Source organism: Salvia splendens, chromosome 13, assembly GCF_004379255.2.
Source record: "Salvia splendens isolate huo1 chromosome 13, SspV2, whole genome shotgun sequence".
Lineage (NCBI taxonomy): Eukaryota > Viridiplantae > Streptophyta > Magnoliopsida > Lamiales > Lamiaceae > Salvia > Salvia splendens.
The window spans coordinates 3326251-3346114 of record NC_056044.1 but is presented as its reverse complement, the minus strand read 5'-3'; the positions used below and the strand labels follow the sequence as shown (position 1 = coordinate 3346114).

Sequence of the window (19864 nt, the reverse complement as noted above, 5' to 3'; positions counted from 1 at the left end):
TCAAGTAGACATATCCAATTTTCGAGAAGTCATCAATAAATGTGATGAAGTATCGAAAACCACCTCTTGCCTCAGTTGACATTGGTCCACATACATCGGAATGAACGAGCTCAAGTACTTCCTTGGACCTATTGCCCTTAGCCTTAAAAGGCCTCTTGGTCATCTTGCCTTCTAAGCATGACTCACACTTATGAAAAGGTTCCTCCTCTAGACCTTTGATAAGATCTTGTTGAACAAGAGAATGGATCCTCCTTTCATTGGCATGACCAAGTCTAAGGTGCCACAAGTACGTTTCGTTCATTGAATTTGAAGGTTCTTTTCGTTTCTTTGAAATTTTCGATATTGTATTGAGTTCTGATTTGCGATTATTAAACTGTGTAGAAGTGATTGTGTACAGATTGTTTTCCATGATACCACGACAGATATAAGAACCATCTTTCTTAATAACGCAGTTGTCATTAAAAGAAATCGAATATCCATCATAAACCAATTTAGAAACTGAAATTAAATTTCTTCTAAAAGAAGGTATCAACAAAACATTCTTCAAAATATAAAATCTATCACTACTAAAACGCAAATAAATGTCTCCCACTGCAACGGCCGCCACTTTGGTAGTGTCGCCCAGCTGGACTTCGATCTCACGATCATGTAGCCGTCTTGTCACCTGCATTAAGTCAGGATCAAAACAAATATGATCAGTGGCTCCTGTGTCAATAACCCAAGTGCAAATTGATGTCGAAGTCAAACAAGACTCGACAACTAGAGTTTGGTGCATACCTGTAGCCTTGCCCCGTTTAGGACAGTCTGGCTTCCAATGCCCCTTTTCTCCACACTTGAAACACTTCCCCGTGGGCTTCTTGTTAGCCCTCTTCTTCTTCTTTCCCTTAGCTATCTTGGCCGGTCCTGAGTTCGGTGCCTGCCTTTTTCCTTTGCTAGGCTTTAAGCCAGAGGAACGAGGCGCCGAAGTCATCATGGCCGCCTTAGCCTGGACCATAAGGTCCTCTGCCGACTGAAGTTCAGTCTACAACTTTGCCAAGGTGTAATTCCTTTTGTTCATCTCGAAGTTGAGCTTGAACTGTTGGAAGCTAGGGGGAAGACTTTGAAGGATGATAGTCACCTGGGACTCGGGATCGATCGTCCCTCCCAAGACCTCAATTTGGTTGAGGTGGCCCATCATCTCGAGGACATGGTCCCTCACAGACGAGCCTTCCTTCATTGTCTTCGACATGATACTCCGAAAGGCTTGAGACTTCGCCGTTCGATTCTGAGTACCAATTTTTTTTTTAGATTCTGCATAATCTCGGCGGCTGTTTCCATGGTTGAATGCTGATGCTTGAGTACTGAAGACATAGATGCCAACATGTAGCACTTAGCCATCTCATTCGCCTTATGCCACCGTCTGTGTGCATCTCTGACTCCTGCCGCAGCGGTAGCCGCCGGCACTGGAGGTCGCGGGGTGGTGAGCACAAAGATGTACTCATCTGCTGTGAGAACGATGTCCAAATTTTGTTTCCATTCTATGTAATTTTGGCCCTCGAGTTTATTTTCTTTGAGAATTGCGGAAAGAGGATTGAATGACATATTGACGATTTGATTTGCACTGCAAAACAGAGTATTTTACTATTGTCATAAACTTATGTAAGAAGTTTGATTAGATTAACCATAAAACTTTTCAAAATCTTACAACTGTAAAATTAAAATTTTGTACCCTCGAGAGGAAGTCAATACGCATTAAAATCATACAATTTTACTGGTCACAACACCGACGAATAGTCCAGAGACCACAGAGTGGCATGGCCTCCTAATGTTGCCTAAGCAAGACCACCGAATTTAGCATTACAGAGTCTCATTTCTACAACACACTCCCATAACAATGCTTGTGTGCTGCTAACAAGATCAAGCTATCTCATAAATCCTGTGTGAACTTCTGAATCTCGCAGTTTCTTAGGATTATTGTCCCCACAGAGCAGGTGGCGATAATATTGGAAACTACATTCTAGTTCATACTATTTATATTTGAGAAGCCCGCCCTCATGAACTAGCTATTTTCTTAGGATTATTGTCCCCACAGAGCAGGTGGCGATAATATTAGAAAAATGCTTCATAAATTGCAGACCAATTGATGGAGACCATATACAAACGTTGAGTTCGTAATTATAGCTTAGATATTTTGGGTTATGGTTTTACTTTAATTATCCTTAGCCTTGAGTCAGTTTAAGGCTTAATTAAATTCTGTTGGTATTTAACCTACTGGATAATTAAATCTTTTATTAATTGGTATCTTCCTTTAGGAAATTATTGTTCTAGAATATAATTCTTATTCATGTCTACTATAAGGCATATCTAAAATAAACAAATTATTTAATTCTTAATAAGACATGAAAAATTAAATTCAAATTAATTCCATGTTCAAGATTAGGAAGAGATATTTCATTATTTAATGTATTCATACATATCTATCCCTTTTAGGATCTTAGATATATACATATTAGGAAACTATTAAATTATTCTTATCCATATATCTAGAAATCAAAATATTATTATTTATTTCCATAGATATAGAAAATAATAAAAATATTCCTTAAATCTAGATAAATATTAGGAAACTATTAAATTATTCTCATCTATATCATCTAGGAATAAAATAATATTATTTATTTCCATAGATATAGATAATAATAAAAATATTCCTAAAATCTAGGTAAATCTTCCAAAAAGATTTTATTTCCATTAAATAATAATATTTTAATGATATCTTTTAATAAAATAATTAAATAATCATTAAAATAATCTTTCATCGTTATCTCATCGTACGAAGTTCGAACGAACGATGAACGACGAAGATCCGACGAATTCGTCGTCGAATCACGACGCATGCAGCGTCTCGGACACCGGCACGCAGGTGGCGCGCCAGCGTCTCGGCCGCCTGGCTCGTCGGGTGTCGCAGCTTCTCGGCCAGGCAATCACACGGCGGCACGCGCCTCTCGGCCTGCTGCTCGACGCCTGTCTCGGCGTCTCGGCTCGTCGGGTGCCGACGCTTCTCGGCCAGGCGCGCGCGCGGTGGCGCGCGCCTCTCGGCCAGCGTCTCGGCCCCCGGCTCGACCCTCCGAGCCGTCGGGTGTCGCGAGCTCTCGGCCAGCATCTCTGACTCGCGCCCTCTCTCGGCTAGCTCGGACCTTCCGCCTAGGGTTCGGCCCGGTGTCTCGCGGTGTCTCGGTGGCTCTCGGATGATCCACCACTCCGCGCCAGTCACCGCCGTGTCGACCTTGACCCGGGTTCCGTCTGGTGCGTGTGGTCTCAGCCGGCGACGCGCACGAGTCCCCACTCATTTGCGCGTCGCCCCGTGATCACGGCTCCCGGCTCCCACTGTCTCGACATCCCTATCTCGATCGCACATGGTGCGTTCGAGCAATTCAAGTTCTTTGATTCGATAGTTCTTGAGTTCATCATGCATAATTAATTAAACAAAACACCAAGAACATGCTTCGCAATCAAATAATACATGCATACATGAATTTCGCGAAATTTAAATCCAAATAATCAGAGCCAAAGACTGGCTCTGATACCAACTGAAGGGGCTGGCAGCGGAAGCGTGCGGACAAAACGGATCACATGAATTTGATCTATTTAGCAGATTATTTAGACAAAATCTATTCGCGTAATTATCACATGTATCATGCTCATAACTTGAATTAAAACATGCTTTAGCACATAAAATTCCTAAAACATGCGTATTACGGAATTAGCCAATTTACCTCGTTAATTCAATCAAGAATCGATGATGGCTTGCTCCGTCTCCACCTGAAGATCTTCAATACAAGACCTCGGACCTTCTGACTGGTGTCCCGGACTATACGCTGATATTTGTGTGGGCAAATCTCACCAACGTACTAGGACTCGAATAATGGAAGACAGAACTCAGCTCACGGAGGAGAGCACAATTTTCGAAAATCACTCTTTAGAGGGGGGACGAAAATTTGACAAATTAATTGTTGTGTTTCTGTCTCCTTTATTCTCCCATTTATTTAAGTCACATATTGGGCCCAGTCAGGGATCTAAGGAAGAATCTAGAACATGCCTCACCCAATTAGCTTTTTACTAATTAAATTGAACACATAATTTAATATAAGCTTATATTGGAATATTACGAGCAACCACTACAGAAGTAATATTGCACTGCCTTCCAAATCCGAAATTACAAGTATTCCGAATTTCCTATAATTGTATTTGATTTAATTCCCGCGCTTAAGATGGAAACATCCATTAATTAATTAATGTCTGCTATAGACTTAATTAATTAACATATTCCGAATTCCAAGAGTGGACTTAGCAAGAAACTCTTATTTATTATTCATAGAGTAATCAAACTCCAACTAGCTAGGTTCCGAATAATAAAACCTCGTTTCGAGCTCCTCTTGTGGATGTTATCAAACGAGACTCTCCTCGCGCACGTTTCAACATAATAGCAATCCTGGCACCTCTAGATAATGGTCACCACTACCCAATATACCTGGATCGTTGGGTTACGAAAAACCCGCACCTTTGGTAAGTCAAAGTAGTGGATACTCAATATCGTATGCTCAATGCTAACGTACATTGATTAAGAAATTAATTCTCAAGACCTCGTCTTTCAGTAGATAGCATAAAGACTCGTCTTGCTGTTAGATCCATTAAGTGCTATACCACACCAACGTCATCTTATTTCAATAAGGTTTAGAAATAATCGGACTGACATTGCAACCTTTCGCGATAGGTAGTCTAGGCCTATCTAGGTTGTGAAATTCTTATTTTTCTTTGTTTAGAACTGACCGTGTTACCTTAAATTGGACGACGCCCACAACCGGTCTACTAAAACAAAGACTTAGACTTTGTTACATTTGCTCATACATTTAAATATGCAATAAACAACCATTAAATGTAAAACATAACAACATTATGACAAAAATAATCTGTTGCATTTATTGGAAAATAACCATTAGAGTTTTACAGTATCCAATCACTCGAAAGGTGATTTCTAGTATACAAAACCCTAACAGGAAGCTCCAGGGCAGAGACAGAGGCGGATGAGGAGGAGGAGGAGGGGGATGATCTAGGCCGGCATCCGTACAGCCCCAAGGAAACACTGGTTGTGTACAACGCCTGGATCAGCGTCTCGTACGATCCCATCATCGGGAATCAACAATCCCGGAAGTGCTTCTGGGAAAAGATCACCGATGTCTACCACGATATTAAGCTGAAGGGGTCCCGCCGCCGCACATTTAAGATGCTCCGCGCTCACTTTGACCGAGCCGACAGAAAGGTCAAAAAATTATGCGTCATCTACAAGAGTGAAGCAGCTCATTACCAAATCGGAGCCACGGGAGCCGACATTCTGAGGTCGGCTTTGCGAGTCTACTTCGACTACACCGTCGAACAATTCAAATATGTCGATGTTTGGGAGGTCGTCAAAGAAGAGGAAATGTGGGCCGGCGGTGTCCGGTCCAGCTCGGGCTCGACCTCGAAGCGCACAAAGCACACGACGGGTGGCCAATACTCGTCTAGTGAGGGCGGTTCAGACAGCGCCGCACAAGAGGTTGCCTCGTAGGAGGTTGAGGGCACGACAGACGATGCAGGGGGGTCATCCAGTGGGCGCCGTCGGCCGCAAGGGAAAAATGCGGCGAAGGTGGCTAGAGGGAGGAGGGGCCGAGGCGAATCAAGCCAGGCGGGCTCGGGCTCGGGGGCACCCTCGAACTCCCTAATGTCCATGTATATGACCGCCACAATGGCGGACACTTCCGCATGACGCCTCCCCAATACCAAGCCTATCTTGCCGGAATTGAGTTTATAGCAAGACAACTTGGTATTCCGCCTCCAAGTGGCTTCAGTGCACCTCCACCGCCTTCGGGGGATGATTCGCCGGCGGAGTAGTTTTTTTATTTTCTATAAATTTGTATTTTAAATTATGTAATTTTTATTTTTTTAGGATTTTAATTATGTATTTTTTTATTTTTTTGAATTTTAAGTTATATTTTTATTTTATGTTGTAAGTTTATTTTATTTAATGAAGTGTGTTTTTATTAATTGAATTTGTTAGAAATAAAAAAAAAAATGAAATTGACAGAATAGTAATTTAAGAGATGGTTGAGAGACGGATAAGATATAGAGGGTTGTAGGTTCTGTCCCTTTGTTAAGAGATGGGGTAAAAAAATACATTGATGCCCATGAATAGTAATTTAAAAGACGGTTAAGGGACGGATAAGAAACAGCGTTGCAGATGGCCTAATGAATTAAATATTTAAGTGTATTATTTATCTATTAATTACATTTTTTAAATTTCTCCAAATTTTGTACAAATAATTATACAAAATCCCATATTAATAATTCAAATTATTCAAAAATAAACTGCTAGATAAAATTTTGAAAATATAACCCATATACTAATGTCATTTCCTGCGTTAGTCACTTATCAAATTAGACTCAAATATGAACAAAATAAAACGTTCTTTATTCTATTAAAAATTATACTCCTATGATTCATTAGTAAATACTATTCCTTAATTATGATAAATTGTGTAAAATATTCTGAATTTATTCTGAAAGCAAGTTCATTCCACAATTCAAACAGTCATTTTAAAATTATGAAATTCAAGTTTGTTCGTTTTTTCATAGTGACAAAAAAAATTGATCACCTACTATGTACTCCTATTATATTACGATATTTTTGAACTAAACAAGATATTTCTTTATAAATATATAACATCTTTACTTCACCTGTTGTAATTGTTTCATATAATTGCATGAAACAATAATTATATATTCTAATTAGGTACGGTAATTTTTTTATGATAAATACAAAATTCAAATAAAGCATGCACAACTGAATTTAAACAAATACATATATGAAAAAAATAAAATGGCACATGCAGTGAGACAAAAAAATGGACAACTAAATCTAAAGACGACTAAAAATCATCACACACAAAAAGTGTTATTACTAGTTACTACAATCTACAATCACTAAGCCAATGTGTCATCCCCTACGTGTTTACTCAAATAAAAACATCTAAGATTTCATCATAGCAAACCATCAGCTTCAAATTTAACAAATTAAGAGCAAAACAATACTTTATCAAATAAATTCACCGTTTTTTCTTTGCAATATGAGAGTAAGCTATTTTGATATAGCACTTTCGTATTCTCCAAAAAACCAATACATTAGTGAAATTGTAAAGTACTTCCCTCTCAGATTTCACCATCCCAGAGCTCTTGTATGTTTTTGTAGTAACCCAAAGTCTCATGCACAAAAGTATTCCCAGAGATCAACTTCACCTGCAAGAAATTACATAAAGTCATCACTAGTTCCAAATTTCGTTTAAACACAGGTACTCGGTAGTCAAGAACATATATCTCATTCTCTAATTTTGCAATAGAGAATGAATTTTAGATGTGTTATGGCGAATTTACCTGCTCAATGTCGGAGAACTTGTCACAAAAATCTCGAGGAATGCACCAATCAAACACATCAAAGTTCTCTTTAATCCTCTTCTCATTAGTGCTCTTTGGGAGCAAACTGTGGCCCATCTGCAAACCCCAGCGCAGAGCAACTTGTGCCGGACTCTTCCCCAATTTCTCACCAATCAAATTCAATAATTGGTCTTTAAGCATAGTACTTCCAAGATTGCTAGGGGAACCAAGAGGTGAGTATGCCTAAATAAACCAACATACATAAATCAAATGTTTTAAGAACTACGTACATCAAGAGGTGATTAATTATACTAACCGATAGATGAACCCCTTTGGATTGACAGAAGCTATGCAGCTGCTGCTGTTGCCAGCCAGGGTGGCATTCCACCTGGTTGACGGATGGAGGAATACGCGCTATGTCTAGCAAGTCCCTGAGCTTCTTGGATGAGAAATTGCTCACACCAATTGCTCGGGCCTTGCCAGCATCGCAGAGTGACTCCATTGCTGCCCACGTACTTGGTATGTCGACTTTAGTGAGATTCTCGGGATCAAAAGTTACCGAACCTTTCTTCATGCTAACAGGCCAGTGCATCTTCATATGCATTCAACCACAGACAAAATTAGAACAATTCAGTATTAAAAGTGGAAGCTTATAACATAACATTAACATTAACCGAAGCTCACCAGATATAGATCAACATAGTCAAGCTGCAAATCACTCAAGGTTCTGTTTAAGGCCAAAGGTACATCTTCAGGAGCATGATCAGAACACCTGCAGATTTGGGATTAAGAAGGGTGATTCGAATTCATTTTTGGTATAATATATCAGAACAATTTGCAGGTATATCAAACCAGAGCTTGGAAGTAATCCACAAATCTTCGCGCTTCACTACTCCTTCTTCAAACAGCTTCTTAAGGGTTTTACCAATCTGCAACAAGAAATTTAATCTATTTGTGTTATATATTTACACAATTTGCTTCTATAACAACAAAATGGGTATCTAATAAGGGAAAATCGGGTTTGTGGGGGAGTTTACACTAAATATTACGTAAATGTACCCATTTTGTTATCTATTCCACAAATGGGAAAAACGCCAACCACATTGGCGTTTTTATTAGTAAATACGCCAACGTCATTGGCGTGTTTTAAGGTAAATACGCCAACGCTGATGGCGTTTTATACTTGTGCCGTATTTTGGGTGTATGCTCTCGGATTGTAATTACGATTAAACACGCCAACTTGGTTGGCGTGTATAAATAAAAAAACGCATTTGTAAATGGCGTGTTTTCTTTGTTGAAACGCCGAACATATTGACGTTTTGTAAAAGACGCCAACCGGAGTGGCGTATTTACTTAATCATGAAAAACGCCATTCTGAGTGGCGTGTTTAATCAGACTGATATACCAGGCGTTCCTCCCCCAAATCGCGAAAACCTCACAACACACAGCCTTCGCGATTTCTCCAGCTGCGCGCCTTCTCTCCGTGATTTCGGCCTACATTCATCAATCGGTGCTATTCTCCCCCAAATTCATCTATTTTATTCGGTTAGTATGCTTACCTTTTACATAATTATAGTAATTGGTGGATAGCTAGGGTTTGTAATGGGTTGTGAATTGAGTAGAAATATTATGCATTTTGGATTGGTTGAATGATATTATTGTTGATTATTATGTTGGATTGTGTTGGGTTTAAGTTAATTTGTGTATAAATTTGATTATAAGCCTAAACCCTAGGGTTTTTATAGCTAAAAAATTGGGCAAATTGTTTTGATTTATGTGGGTTTTGGTTGATTAGTTTAGATTGTTAAATTTGTTTAGGTTAGGCAAAATTGAAATTGGTAGGTTGGGCGAATTGTTAATTGAAATTGTTAATTTTGTGTAGGTGAATTGGTTTATGATTTTGAATGTGCAATGTTGAGTAACTTGCTTATTTGATGTTGGTGTTCAATTTTGTGATATTGGATTAAATTGTATCTAATTATTGAAATGGTTTATGGTTGGTTATTGTTGAATTTGGTTTATGAAATTGGATTAAATGTTATGGTTGGTTATTGTTGAATTTGAATTATGTAGGTAAATTATGGCATCATCTTCAACCTCTCGTCGTCGGCTTGCATGTGGTCCTGCGGATCCATCTGTATTATATTTTCAGAGACAACACGTCTCTAACAACATATGGGCAGGAGTTCCATCCGAAGATGTACGCTGCCGACGATTTGAAGGAAAAATTTGGGATGTTCCCATCCAGCAACATGTCTTGACAATAGTGGACCAGATGGGGTTTGGGGGTATGTTAAGGTGTGGTAAACCAAAAGAAATTGACCACCATCTTATCACAGCTCTGATTGAACGTTGGAGGCCAGAGACTCACACGTTTCACTTTCCAGTCGGTGAAGCGACTGTGACACTGGAAGACGTGGAGGTCTTATGGGGCCTGAAAGTTGATGGAGAGGCTCTGACAACTTACATCCCCCCGACGGACGCGGGATATTGGACGGACAGGTGTATGGATTTTCTAGGATTCATACCGGAAGCATCCGAGTTGAAGGAAATGGCTTTTAAGCAGACGAGCTTATCGCGCCAATTGAGGATTGAGCTGTCTAATGACCACGAACACTACATATATGCTCAGCGGGCTCGTATCTATTGTCTGCTATTACTTGGTGGTCTGATGATCCCCAACGCCACCGGAAATAAAATTCCGTTCTTCTACCTACACTTTTTCATGGATATAGAACGGTGTTCTACATATAGCTGGGGTGGGGCGACGCTTGCTTGCTTGTACCACAATTTGTGTGAAGCGGCCGTTGGTCAGAGGACGGATGTAGGGGGAGCCTTAACTCTATTACAACTTTGGGCTTGGGAGAGAATCCCAAATATTAGACCGAGGATGCTAGATCCCGTGCATACAGACTATCTACCATGTGCAAGCGCGTAAGTTGTTCATTAATTGCGTTTTTAAACTTAATGTTCATCAATTTTCGTGTTCTTCGCTCATAATTTAAATTTTTTAGATGGAATGGCCCGGCGTCATATGTAAAAGCACCCGGACATTGTGTTGAAAATTTCCGAGATCAGTTCTCCATGATGCATCCTAATCAGGTACTTCATATATTTATAAAATGTTTTTGGTTTTTTGTTTTTTGTTTTTATGGAAATTATTTTGAAAAATTTGTATCACATGTAGTTTATTTGGAGGCCTTATCTCCACCGGGAGTTGCCGGAAAGTTGTGATGCCGGTCGTCCTATATGGATGTCGATCACAACGCTTATTTGTTGGAATCTGGCTGAGCCACACCTGCCACACCGAGTGTTGCGCCAATTCGGGATTGTCCAACCGTATATCCCGGATCTCCCCCGGTTCCACGGTTCTGATTTTTTGAAACAGGATCGCCGTGGAAAAGCTGGTCGGAATTGGGTTCAATGGCACGCCAATTATATACAGGAGTGGGACAACAGACACTTTACGATATGGACTGATCTGGAGGACAGTACTGAGCCTGTTGCAACGGAAGAATATATGAATTGGTTTCGCCAGATCACTGTGGTGTATTTAACCAAACCCGGCGTGCATGCTGAAGAGGGATTCCACGAAACCGCATCTTCTCATAACTTTACGGTACATTATTCATACTTAACTAAACCCTGATTACTTATTCAAATTCATATTATGATATGTACTTAACTTTGAAAAATTGTAGGTGGAGACGCTTCACAAAATACGTCACTATCTAAGTGGTCGAGCTGCGACAGGACATTTCTGTCCGGATATGGAAACCATTTCGAGGATGGTTGAAGAAGGACTGCAGATATCCGGGGAGCCTCAGCTGATGGACTACCCTCCTTCGCAGCGCTCTGCAATAGACGTGGACGTACCCATAAGGCAAAAGGCAAAACGACGAACCAAGCAGAAAACCGTCCGCGGAGAGTCGTCATCTCAGTTCGTACACGACTCCGATGACGATTTTGAGGACCCACCTCCACCGAGCTCTGCACTTCGAGGCCGTCATTCTATTAGCCATACCGGTGGTACCGGAGAAGATATTGGCCTCAGTGATGTCCCCGCTTCTCCACCGCGGTCGTCTGTGCAGGAGGATCTTGAGAACGCTGTTGTTCAAGATACTCCTCCCTCAAGGATCCCTAGATCTACATCTACTATTGGGAAGGGGATACGGCGTCTGTTTATGCGGAAACGTCGTGACGATTGAACTAATTTGAACTCTTGATATTACTGTAATTTGATATTGATGTTTTTTCATTTGATTTGAACTCATTGATTTTAAGTCTTTATGATTAAGTATTTGGATGTCTGAATTATTATTTCCTAGTAGAAATGAAAATGAAAACAGGCAAATAAAGAGATATTGGCGTTTTTGTGAATGTAAGTCTTTGTGAAAAACGCCAATGCTATTGGCGTTTTTAAGTTAGTTTATATTTTTGCCCGTTTTGTCTACGACGAATGCGGACATTCTGAACAAACACGCCATTCCCGTTGGCGTTTTTAATAAGACGCCATTCCCGTTGGCGTGTTATTTAAAAACGCCATTCCCGTTGGCGTTTTTAAGTGAGTGTGCACGGAACGAGCCAGGCGGCCGAGGTGCCGAGCAGGGGGGCCGAGGTGCCGAGCAGGGGGGCCGAGGTGCCGAGCAGGGGGCCGAGATGCCGAGCCAGCGGCCGAGGTGCCGAGCAGGCGGCTGAGGTGCCGAGCAGGCGGCTGAGGCGTTTTTAATAAGACGCCATTGCCGTTGGCGTGTTATTTAAAAACGCCAACGGCATTGGCGTTTTTAAGTTAGTTTTTTCGTTGCTCGTTTTTTCTACGCCGAAAGCGGACATTCTGAACAAACACGCCAGTCGCGTTGGCGTGTTTCAGTAATAACACGCCATTCACGTTGGCGTTTTAAAGTGAAAAGACGCCAATTAAGTAGGCGTCTCTTCAAACACGCCACTCACATCGGCGTGTCCTATAAAAAAACGCTCCCACAGCTAAGAGTTTTTAATCATTTCATCATTATTCAATATATAAGTACATACAAATATTACCCTATACATTAGTCCAAATCTTGCTAAATACAGAAATCCAATATTACACAATGCATACGTTCAATTGTCTCGCCTTTTCCGCGTAAAAAAGCTACGGATCCCCTTCCCGATTCTGGCGGTTGAGAGTCTAGACGGAGGAGTCTCTCGCACAACGACATTCTCTAAATCAACCCCAAAATATTCGTCTCGCACAGAAGACCGAGGTGGAGAATGTGGGACATCACTGAGACCGATGTGTTCGCCTGTACCACCAGTGTGGCTGACAGAGTGACGACCTCGAACTGCAGATCTTGGTGGAGGTGGAGGCATAAAATCGTGATCGACATCATCAGTGTGACTGACAGAATGACGACCTCGAACTGCATATCTTGGTGGAGGTGGAGGCAAAGAATCGTCAGCGGCATCATCTATCAACTGATTATCCATCCTTGGTGGAGGTGGATGCAAAAAATCGTCAGCGGCATCATCTACCAACTGAGTATCCATCCTTGAATGAGCATTCGGGCAGTTGCGCCTGTCGTGACCTGGTTGACGGCAATGTTTACATCGGCGTCGGGCTCGTGGCTGGTCAGCTTCACGGACATCCATCTGATTAGGAATCCTAGTAGTACGGTATCGACCGCGACTTTTAGGCATTAACTGAGCTCGTGAACATTGCAAAGTCCATTCAGGCACGGCCCAATAATCTTGGTGTCTGGGTGGATTGAACACCGTAGAATATTGGTGTACCCAAACACTTGTGCGGTATACGGGATCAACAAGCGACAGCATGTTGTCGTTTCTAAAACGCGCAACTGCCGCTGCATGTGAACATGGAAGTCTCCACATCTGCCACTTTTGACATTTGCAGTGCGAGTCCAAGTACTTTACCTTCCACTTATTAGCGCCCTTTCCACCAATTCGACGCTTTGTTCGAACCACATAATGCCCTGCAATTGTGTTGGGTGCTCTCACATTATGCAATTGACCTTTTGCATCATTTTTGCACACCTTTTCATGCGCCCACGGGGTAAGTGGTGTGGCACACTGTGTTGATGCAATTGACCGGTCATTGAACCATTCTATTGTCCTCCAGAATATCATATCAATGCAAGCTTTAATTGGGAGTTGTCTTGCGCCTCTCAACACATTGTTGTAAGATTCCACCATATTAGTGGAAACCTCACCCCATCTTTTGTGTTTGTCATACGCCAGATTCCATTTTTCTAACTCCACGGCATCAAGGTACTGCAAAGCCTCGTTGTTGACGTTTCGAAGTAAACGACGTCTGATCTTAAACTTGCGCTTCTTGGTAGCAATACCAATTTTCCAAACAAGTCTTTTGACCATGATACCTTTGTGATTCTGCAAAACATTCTTTCTAACATGTACCAAGCAAAATCTGTGATGACCCACATTGGGTTCTTCTTTCCATATGGGAGAATTCATTGCATCTATGATTCCCACATGCCTATCAGATATGACACATATTTCATGCTTTGCTACATGAAGTCTAATGCGTTCCATAAACCAATTCCAACTTTCTTTGGTTTCCTCATCAACAATGGCATATGCAACAGGCAAACATTTCTTATTAGCATCAAATCCAACGGCAATAAGAATTTTACCTCGACATCGTCCACGTAGATGAGTTCCATCAACCGTTAAAACTGGTTTGCATAGTTGAAAAGCCTCCACAGCTGGTCCAAAAGCCCAGAATACGTACTTGAATACCTTGTTCATACCATTGCTTAATATGTCATCGTGCATCCATTCCACAATTGTGCCAGGATTTTGTCTTTGCACTTCATTCAAATAAGTTGGTAAAACTTTGAACGACCACTCCCATCCACCGTATACAAGCTCAATCGCTGTCCTCCGAGCATACCATGCTTTCTTGTAACTAACTTTGACATGAAATCTATTTTCAATATCCGCCACAATTGCTTTTACCTTGTAGCAAGGATCGTTTTCTATCTGATGGCGAACACTCAACGCTATCATACCCGACGAAAGATTAGCGTGACCATTATAGTTACGATCCCCCATGCAAGTATGAGCAGTGCTGAACACTCTAATTTGCCAGTGTTCATCATGCTTCCTCAGTGTTGCTCGGCACTCCCACAAACATGGCGGTAAGGACTTATCTTTCGGATTTCCCTGTGGCCACTTACAAACTGCATGCCATCTCTTTCCTTTACTTTCAACAACTGTATATTGTCGGATTTTTTCCAAATGCCAATGAGTCACAGCTGCCTTCAATTCCAACTTCGTTCTAAATTTAGTATGCAAACCGACATTGGTAGGATCCTTTTCACTCCAATAATGCACACTGGGATCATCACGCTCAAAGTTTTTGGGATCAAAACTATCATATGGACCTGGTAAGGTGCGAAAGTAGTTGATTCCAGGCTGTGGGAACTGTGGAACTACTCTTCCTCCAACTGCCCTTCCACCAACTGATGTTTCTCCAACTGCTGTTTCTCCAAGTGGAATGGATGGTCTTGAAGCAACAAATTGTTCATCATCCGACGGATCACCATCTGAGTCTGTACTAACCGTGTCGGAATCTTCAGAATTATAAGGTGATTGTGGATCAAGAAAGTCGGCTTTATCAGGACCTATTATGTCCTCCACCACATCACAATTGTCACGATCCCCTAAATGCACGCCTCCAGCTTCAAAATCTTGTGTTGCAGCTAAATATGGTTCTTCGGCTCTCGTAGACGTACCAACATCAAAATCTTGTGTTGCAGCAAAATATGGTTCTTGGGCTCTCGTTGACGTACCAGCATCATAACTTATGACATGATGACTATGATGTTGAGTAATTGCCGAATACTCAACATATAATTCAATTACACCTCCAATAACCATACTCTCACTAAACATTAGTTGCATGCATACTTCTTCTAGTTGAACACCTATAAACGTGACTCCGGATCCAAAGCATATAGTACGTTTCCATATTATTTGAATATTGTTTTCATATATGCTTATCCCCATCCTTTCACAAATTTTTTCCACAAGGTCATCGTACGAAATTGTTTCATCCAACATAATGAATCCTTTAGCAAAAGGAGGATCATACGAAATAACTGCTCCGGGAATTATCTTTCCACCCCAATATAAATTGACACACCACGTCATACTATCTGCAATAATGTAAAACACAAATAAATATGTATTATTTTTACATTCATCATTATGTAGAGTCAGCCAAAAAATTGACAAAATAATTCTATTAAATACACTACAATATGTATTATCATAACAATCCATAAAATATACTATAACATATAATAGCATAACAATTGGTCAAAATATTTCCATTAAAATATATACTATCATAATAATCCATCAAAATATTAGTGTACCCATAATAATTGGTCAAACTATTATATTAATTACACTACAATATATATTATCACAACAATCAATCAAATATTGGAAGACTAATGTTTAGAAGAATGAGTCTAAAATTTGATATACTAACCGATTAGAAGGACTAATGGTTGAAAGAATTAGCCAAATTCAAAATATCCACGCTTAAATCCACCACCGGGTCGACCCGAGCGAAAGGTTTTTATGCGTTTGGGAAGGGTTTTCGCGTTTTGGGGAGGGAAAGTGTTTATGGTCGCGATGTTGGGGGAGATCTGATAAGGATATGGTTCAACAGAAACACGCCGCTCAAATTGGCGTTTTTAAGCATAACACGCCAACCTCAGTGGCGTTTTTATTAATTAAACACGCCAACTACATTGGCGTTTTACCTGGTATACACGCCAACTTCATTGGCGTTTTTTCCCGTCGCTGTATTTGGCGAAAATACACCTCCAATACGACGCGAAGATAAACGCCAATGAGGTTGGCGTTTTTACTAATAGAAACGCCAATGTGGTTGGCGTTTTTCCCATTTTTGGAATAGATAACAAAATGGGTACATTTACGTAATCTTTAGTGTAAAGTGCCCCATAAACCCGATTTTCCCAATAATATAGGTTTACCTCTTTCTCATTGCCATATCTTTGAGCGCAATCAATATGCCGATACCCAGCCTGCATTTCCATAATTATACCTCGATATTAGTTTCATTACTTCATAACACAAAATTGAACAAATTATTAAATTTAATGCCAATGTATTACTACAATTTTTAGAATCTGAACTAGTCATCCTTTAAAATACTACTCCTAATAGAGTTATACTGCTACTTGCTAAGGTTCTAAACGGAGAGATAAATAATGTTCTATTTATTTTTCAACTTTTCTAACTAAATCGCGCAAGGTTTTCATACTAATCGAACACCAAATTAGAGCACATGCTATGGGAAGAAAAAAATGATCTAGCACAGTTTAGATATTATAGCATTACTATGGGAGAGTTGTGTTAAGAGAAATAATATAAAAAAATGAGATCCAACAGAAACCTTAATTGCGGTGGTGATGGCGTCGCCGACGATTCCAGCATCAGCCTTCCATGTGCCGAGTCCCATTGACGGGATTTTTGCGCCGTTGTTCAGCTCGAAATGCCGAATCGATTCCGCCATTCGAATTAGTGTCTGTTTTTTTCAAGAGTGTAAAGAAAAAATTATTGGAAAATGATTCTTTAAATTCTATTAAATATTCGAAAATATGTCATTATTTCAAATTTTCTGTTTGATTCACACAATAAAGTAGTAATGTGTAATAATTAATTTATTATCGGAGTAAATAAATACTATGAAAAGATATGTATATTATCACGAATGTTAATTTTATTCTAAAATTTTAATTTAGTTATGAAAGTACAATAAACTTAAAAATGTAAACAATACAGAGCATTATTTAAAAAGTTACCGATTGTATTTAATTAGTAAGCATTAATTAATATCAAAATAAGTAACAAATACTTATGTTTAAAGATTCTCTTTTTCTTCATTGATGATACAAGTAAGACGTTTTAACGCCTGCTCCTCACTGTTTAAAAATATCAATTAAATTCTGCAAATGGACTAAAACTCCATTCTTCGTGGATTTTGCAGCATCTTCAGTGATTATTAATGCATAACAAATGAAATTGGGGGAAATATGCATATACATTTGTTCAATTCCACTCAAACACACACATGAAATAAACCTAAGTCCAAAACAGTTCAGTCGCGAATCACCACAATCAAACTAAATAAAAAAATCAAATCGATATCTCACATTTTACCAAAAAAAATCTCAAAGACACAAACTTAAAGAAATCGTAAATTTGTTTTCAGTTCATCCAGCCCAATTCCAAACAACTGCTGATTAACAGATGACGAAAAAATATTTATATTCTAAAACACACAAGAGTGAGAGAAAACGAGAATCTTACTTGAAGGTGGAGATATCAATGAATTAAGACGATAATCGGAGATACTTGCGACGAATTTGAAAGCGAGAGAGAGCGTTTTTTAGAGTGTAGTGTTAAATGGAGTAATCAAAATGTCGCAATTTTGGTATTCGCAATAAATCTTAACCGTGTATTAGTTAACATTCTAATTCTGTAGTGATGCTCATTAATAATTAATTAAGTTTTAATTTTACTCATTAACAATTGCGGGTGTAGTGCGTCAAAACTTTACAACTTCTTACACAGGTCTCCACCAAAATGGATACGTTTTTTATTCTTCGAAATTACACTCTTAATGCTTTATTATTTATTCGTAATATTTGATTTTCATGAAAATTATTTTATGTAGGATAATAAATTAATGAATAAACTATCTAAAATGGAATGCGGTCAATTTCTTAAAATGAATAATTTTTATTTTTAAGAAACGAATCAAGAAAAAGAAAGAAAAGAGTTTTTATTTAAAAAGAAAGAAAGAAAGTAGTAGCATACACTCATATATGTACAAATAAAATAAAACGAAGTATAGATGGAAATATATAAAATACTATGAAGAATGAGAAGATTAAAGGTGTCAAGCCTTCCTCTTGATATCCTCAGCGTGGTCGGCGGCGGCGACCTGCATCTTGGCCGTCTGCAGGTCGGCAGCGGTGGCGTCCTCCTCCGACTTGGCCGTGAGTTTCTTGGTGAAGCCCACCACGGCGGCTTTCGCGTACCCGAACCCTTCTCCCAACGACGCACCAAACCCCACTAATCCTTTCTTCATCCGCTCCAGCAGCGGCGGCGGCGGCGGCGGCGATTCTTCCATTTGAGGAGAGAGAAAGCTGCTGCTTTGTTGCGTGTTTATACTGAGAGAGAAAGCTTTCGTGTATATACGGAGTAGACTGCCACGTTCGTTAGTAACGTGTCGAGCTCCAGTTTTCTCTAGAACTATCTTTCTTTATTAAAGAAAAAGAGTAATCTAATTTCTAAATTTTTAAAATTTTATATTTATTTTGAATTTCAATTAAATTGGAAAATGACTTAATTTTTAAAATAAAAATAATATTAGTATTATTTTTTAAATTACTTTTTTTATACATTTCTTTTTTTAATTTTAAAATTCTTACATATTTAATTACTTATTAAAAATTGAAAATATTCATTAATTATTCCATAAGTGTATCATAAAAATAGATAAATTTGAGAACCGTATGATTTTTAATGTATAATTATTAAAAATAAAAAAGAAAAAAATATAATTTTATTAGTGGATAGTAAAATCTACATTATTAATAGTGTTTATCTATATGGAAAATTATATATGAATGATTATAGACTATATCTATGAGATAAATGAAAAAAATGAAATATAATTTTATGAGACAAAAAGACTAATAATTACAAATATAATGAGTTAGTGGATCGGATTAAGATATATAAATTAAAATAATAAAAGTACAAGGAGATAATTAATAGGGACCGACCAAAATTAGCAAAATCTTAATAGGACCCGGTGGAGTAATATGTACTAATTACTAGGAGCATAATATTTGTCTACATAAATAAAATAGTTAAAAATAAGTAAAATAAAATAAAAATACTTAGTTTGGCCCATAAGGAGGCCCTATCTTTATGGGCTGAAAGCCGACGAGGGAGTCCAAGTACTTTCCTATATGTTGCTAGTGGTTACATACAACGTCACTGATAAAATTTAATTTGAAATTATTTTTAGATTAATTAAGGATTCCTACTATGTCAAGCATCAACAAACCATTCCTCTTCTCAAATTATTTAAAGATTAATTAGGTACATCGACAACCCATTCCACTATCCATCGCTCACCCCTTGCCATATCATTATTTCTCTCTTTTTGGGTGGTCTCAACTAATTTACATTATTTTCAATTTAAATAGTTGTAAAATTGAAATATATAAATAATTAAAATTTATAAAAAAACACAAATATTACAAATTCTAAAAAAATTAAAATTTACAACTTCTGACATTAAAATTTCCTTTTTTAGGCGGCCAAGCGCAAGGGAAGGGGCCGGGGAAGA

At 39.0% G+C, this 19864-nt stretch overlaps 1 protein-coding gene across 1 annotated transcript; it reads right to left on the bottom strand.

The window, feature by feature from the left end:
- Nucleotides 1–7205: 7205 nt before the first annotated feature.
- On the bottom strand, nt 7206–17891 carry LOC121761172 (NADPH-dependent aldo-keto reductase, chloroplastic-like). Its single transcript, XM_042156773.1, has 8 exons — nt 17809–17891; nt 16892–17023; nt 16470–16520; nt 8296–8372; nt 8128–8215; nt 7760–8035; nt 7444–7686; nt 7206–7308 (listed from the first exon to the last, which is right to left on the bottom strand). Exons 2-8 carry the CDS (start codon nt 17009–17011, stop codon nt 7222–7224), a joined length of 942 nt encoding a protein of 313 aa, XP_042012707.1. The 5' UTR covers nt 17012–17023; nt 17809–17891; the 3' UTR covers nt 7206–7221.
- Nucleotides 17892–19864: the final 1973 nt, after the last annotated feature.

Bases quoted from the DNA above. Each gene is read 5' to 3' on its own strand.
- LOC121761172 (XM_042156773.1), bottom strand. From the start codon at position 17,011: ATGGCGGAATCGATTCGGCATTTCGAGCTGAACAACGGCGCAAAAATC. The intron at 8,373-16,469 runs GTAAACCTATAT...TTCTTGTTGCAG, and splicing joins GATATGGCAATGAGAAAGAG to ATTGGTAAAACCCTTAAGAA. The intron at 7,687-7,759 runs GTTAGTATAATT...TGGTTTATTTAG, and splicing joins CCAAAGGGGTTCATCTATCG to GCATACTCACCTCTTGGTTC.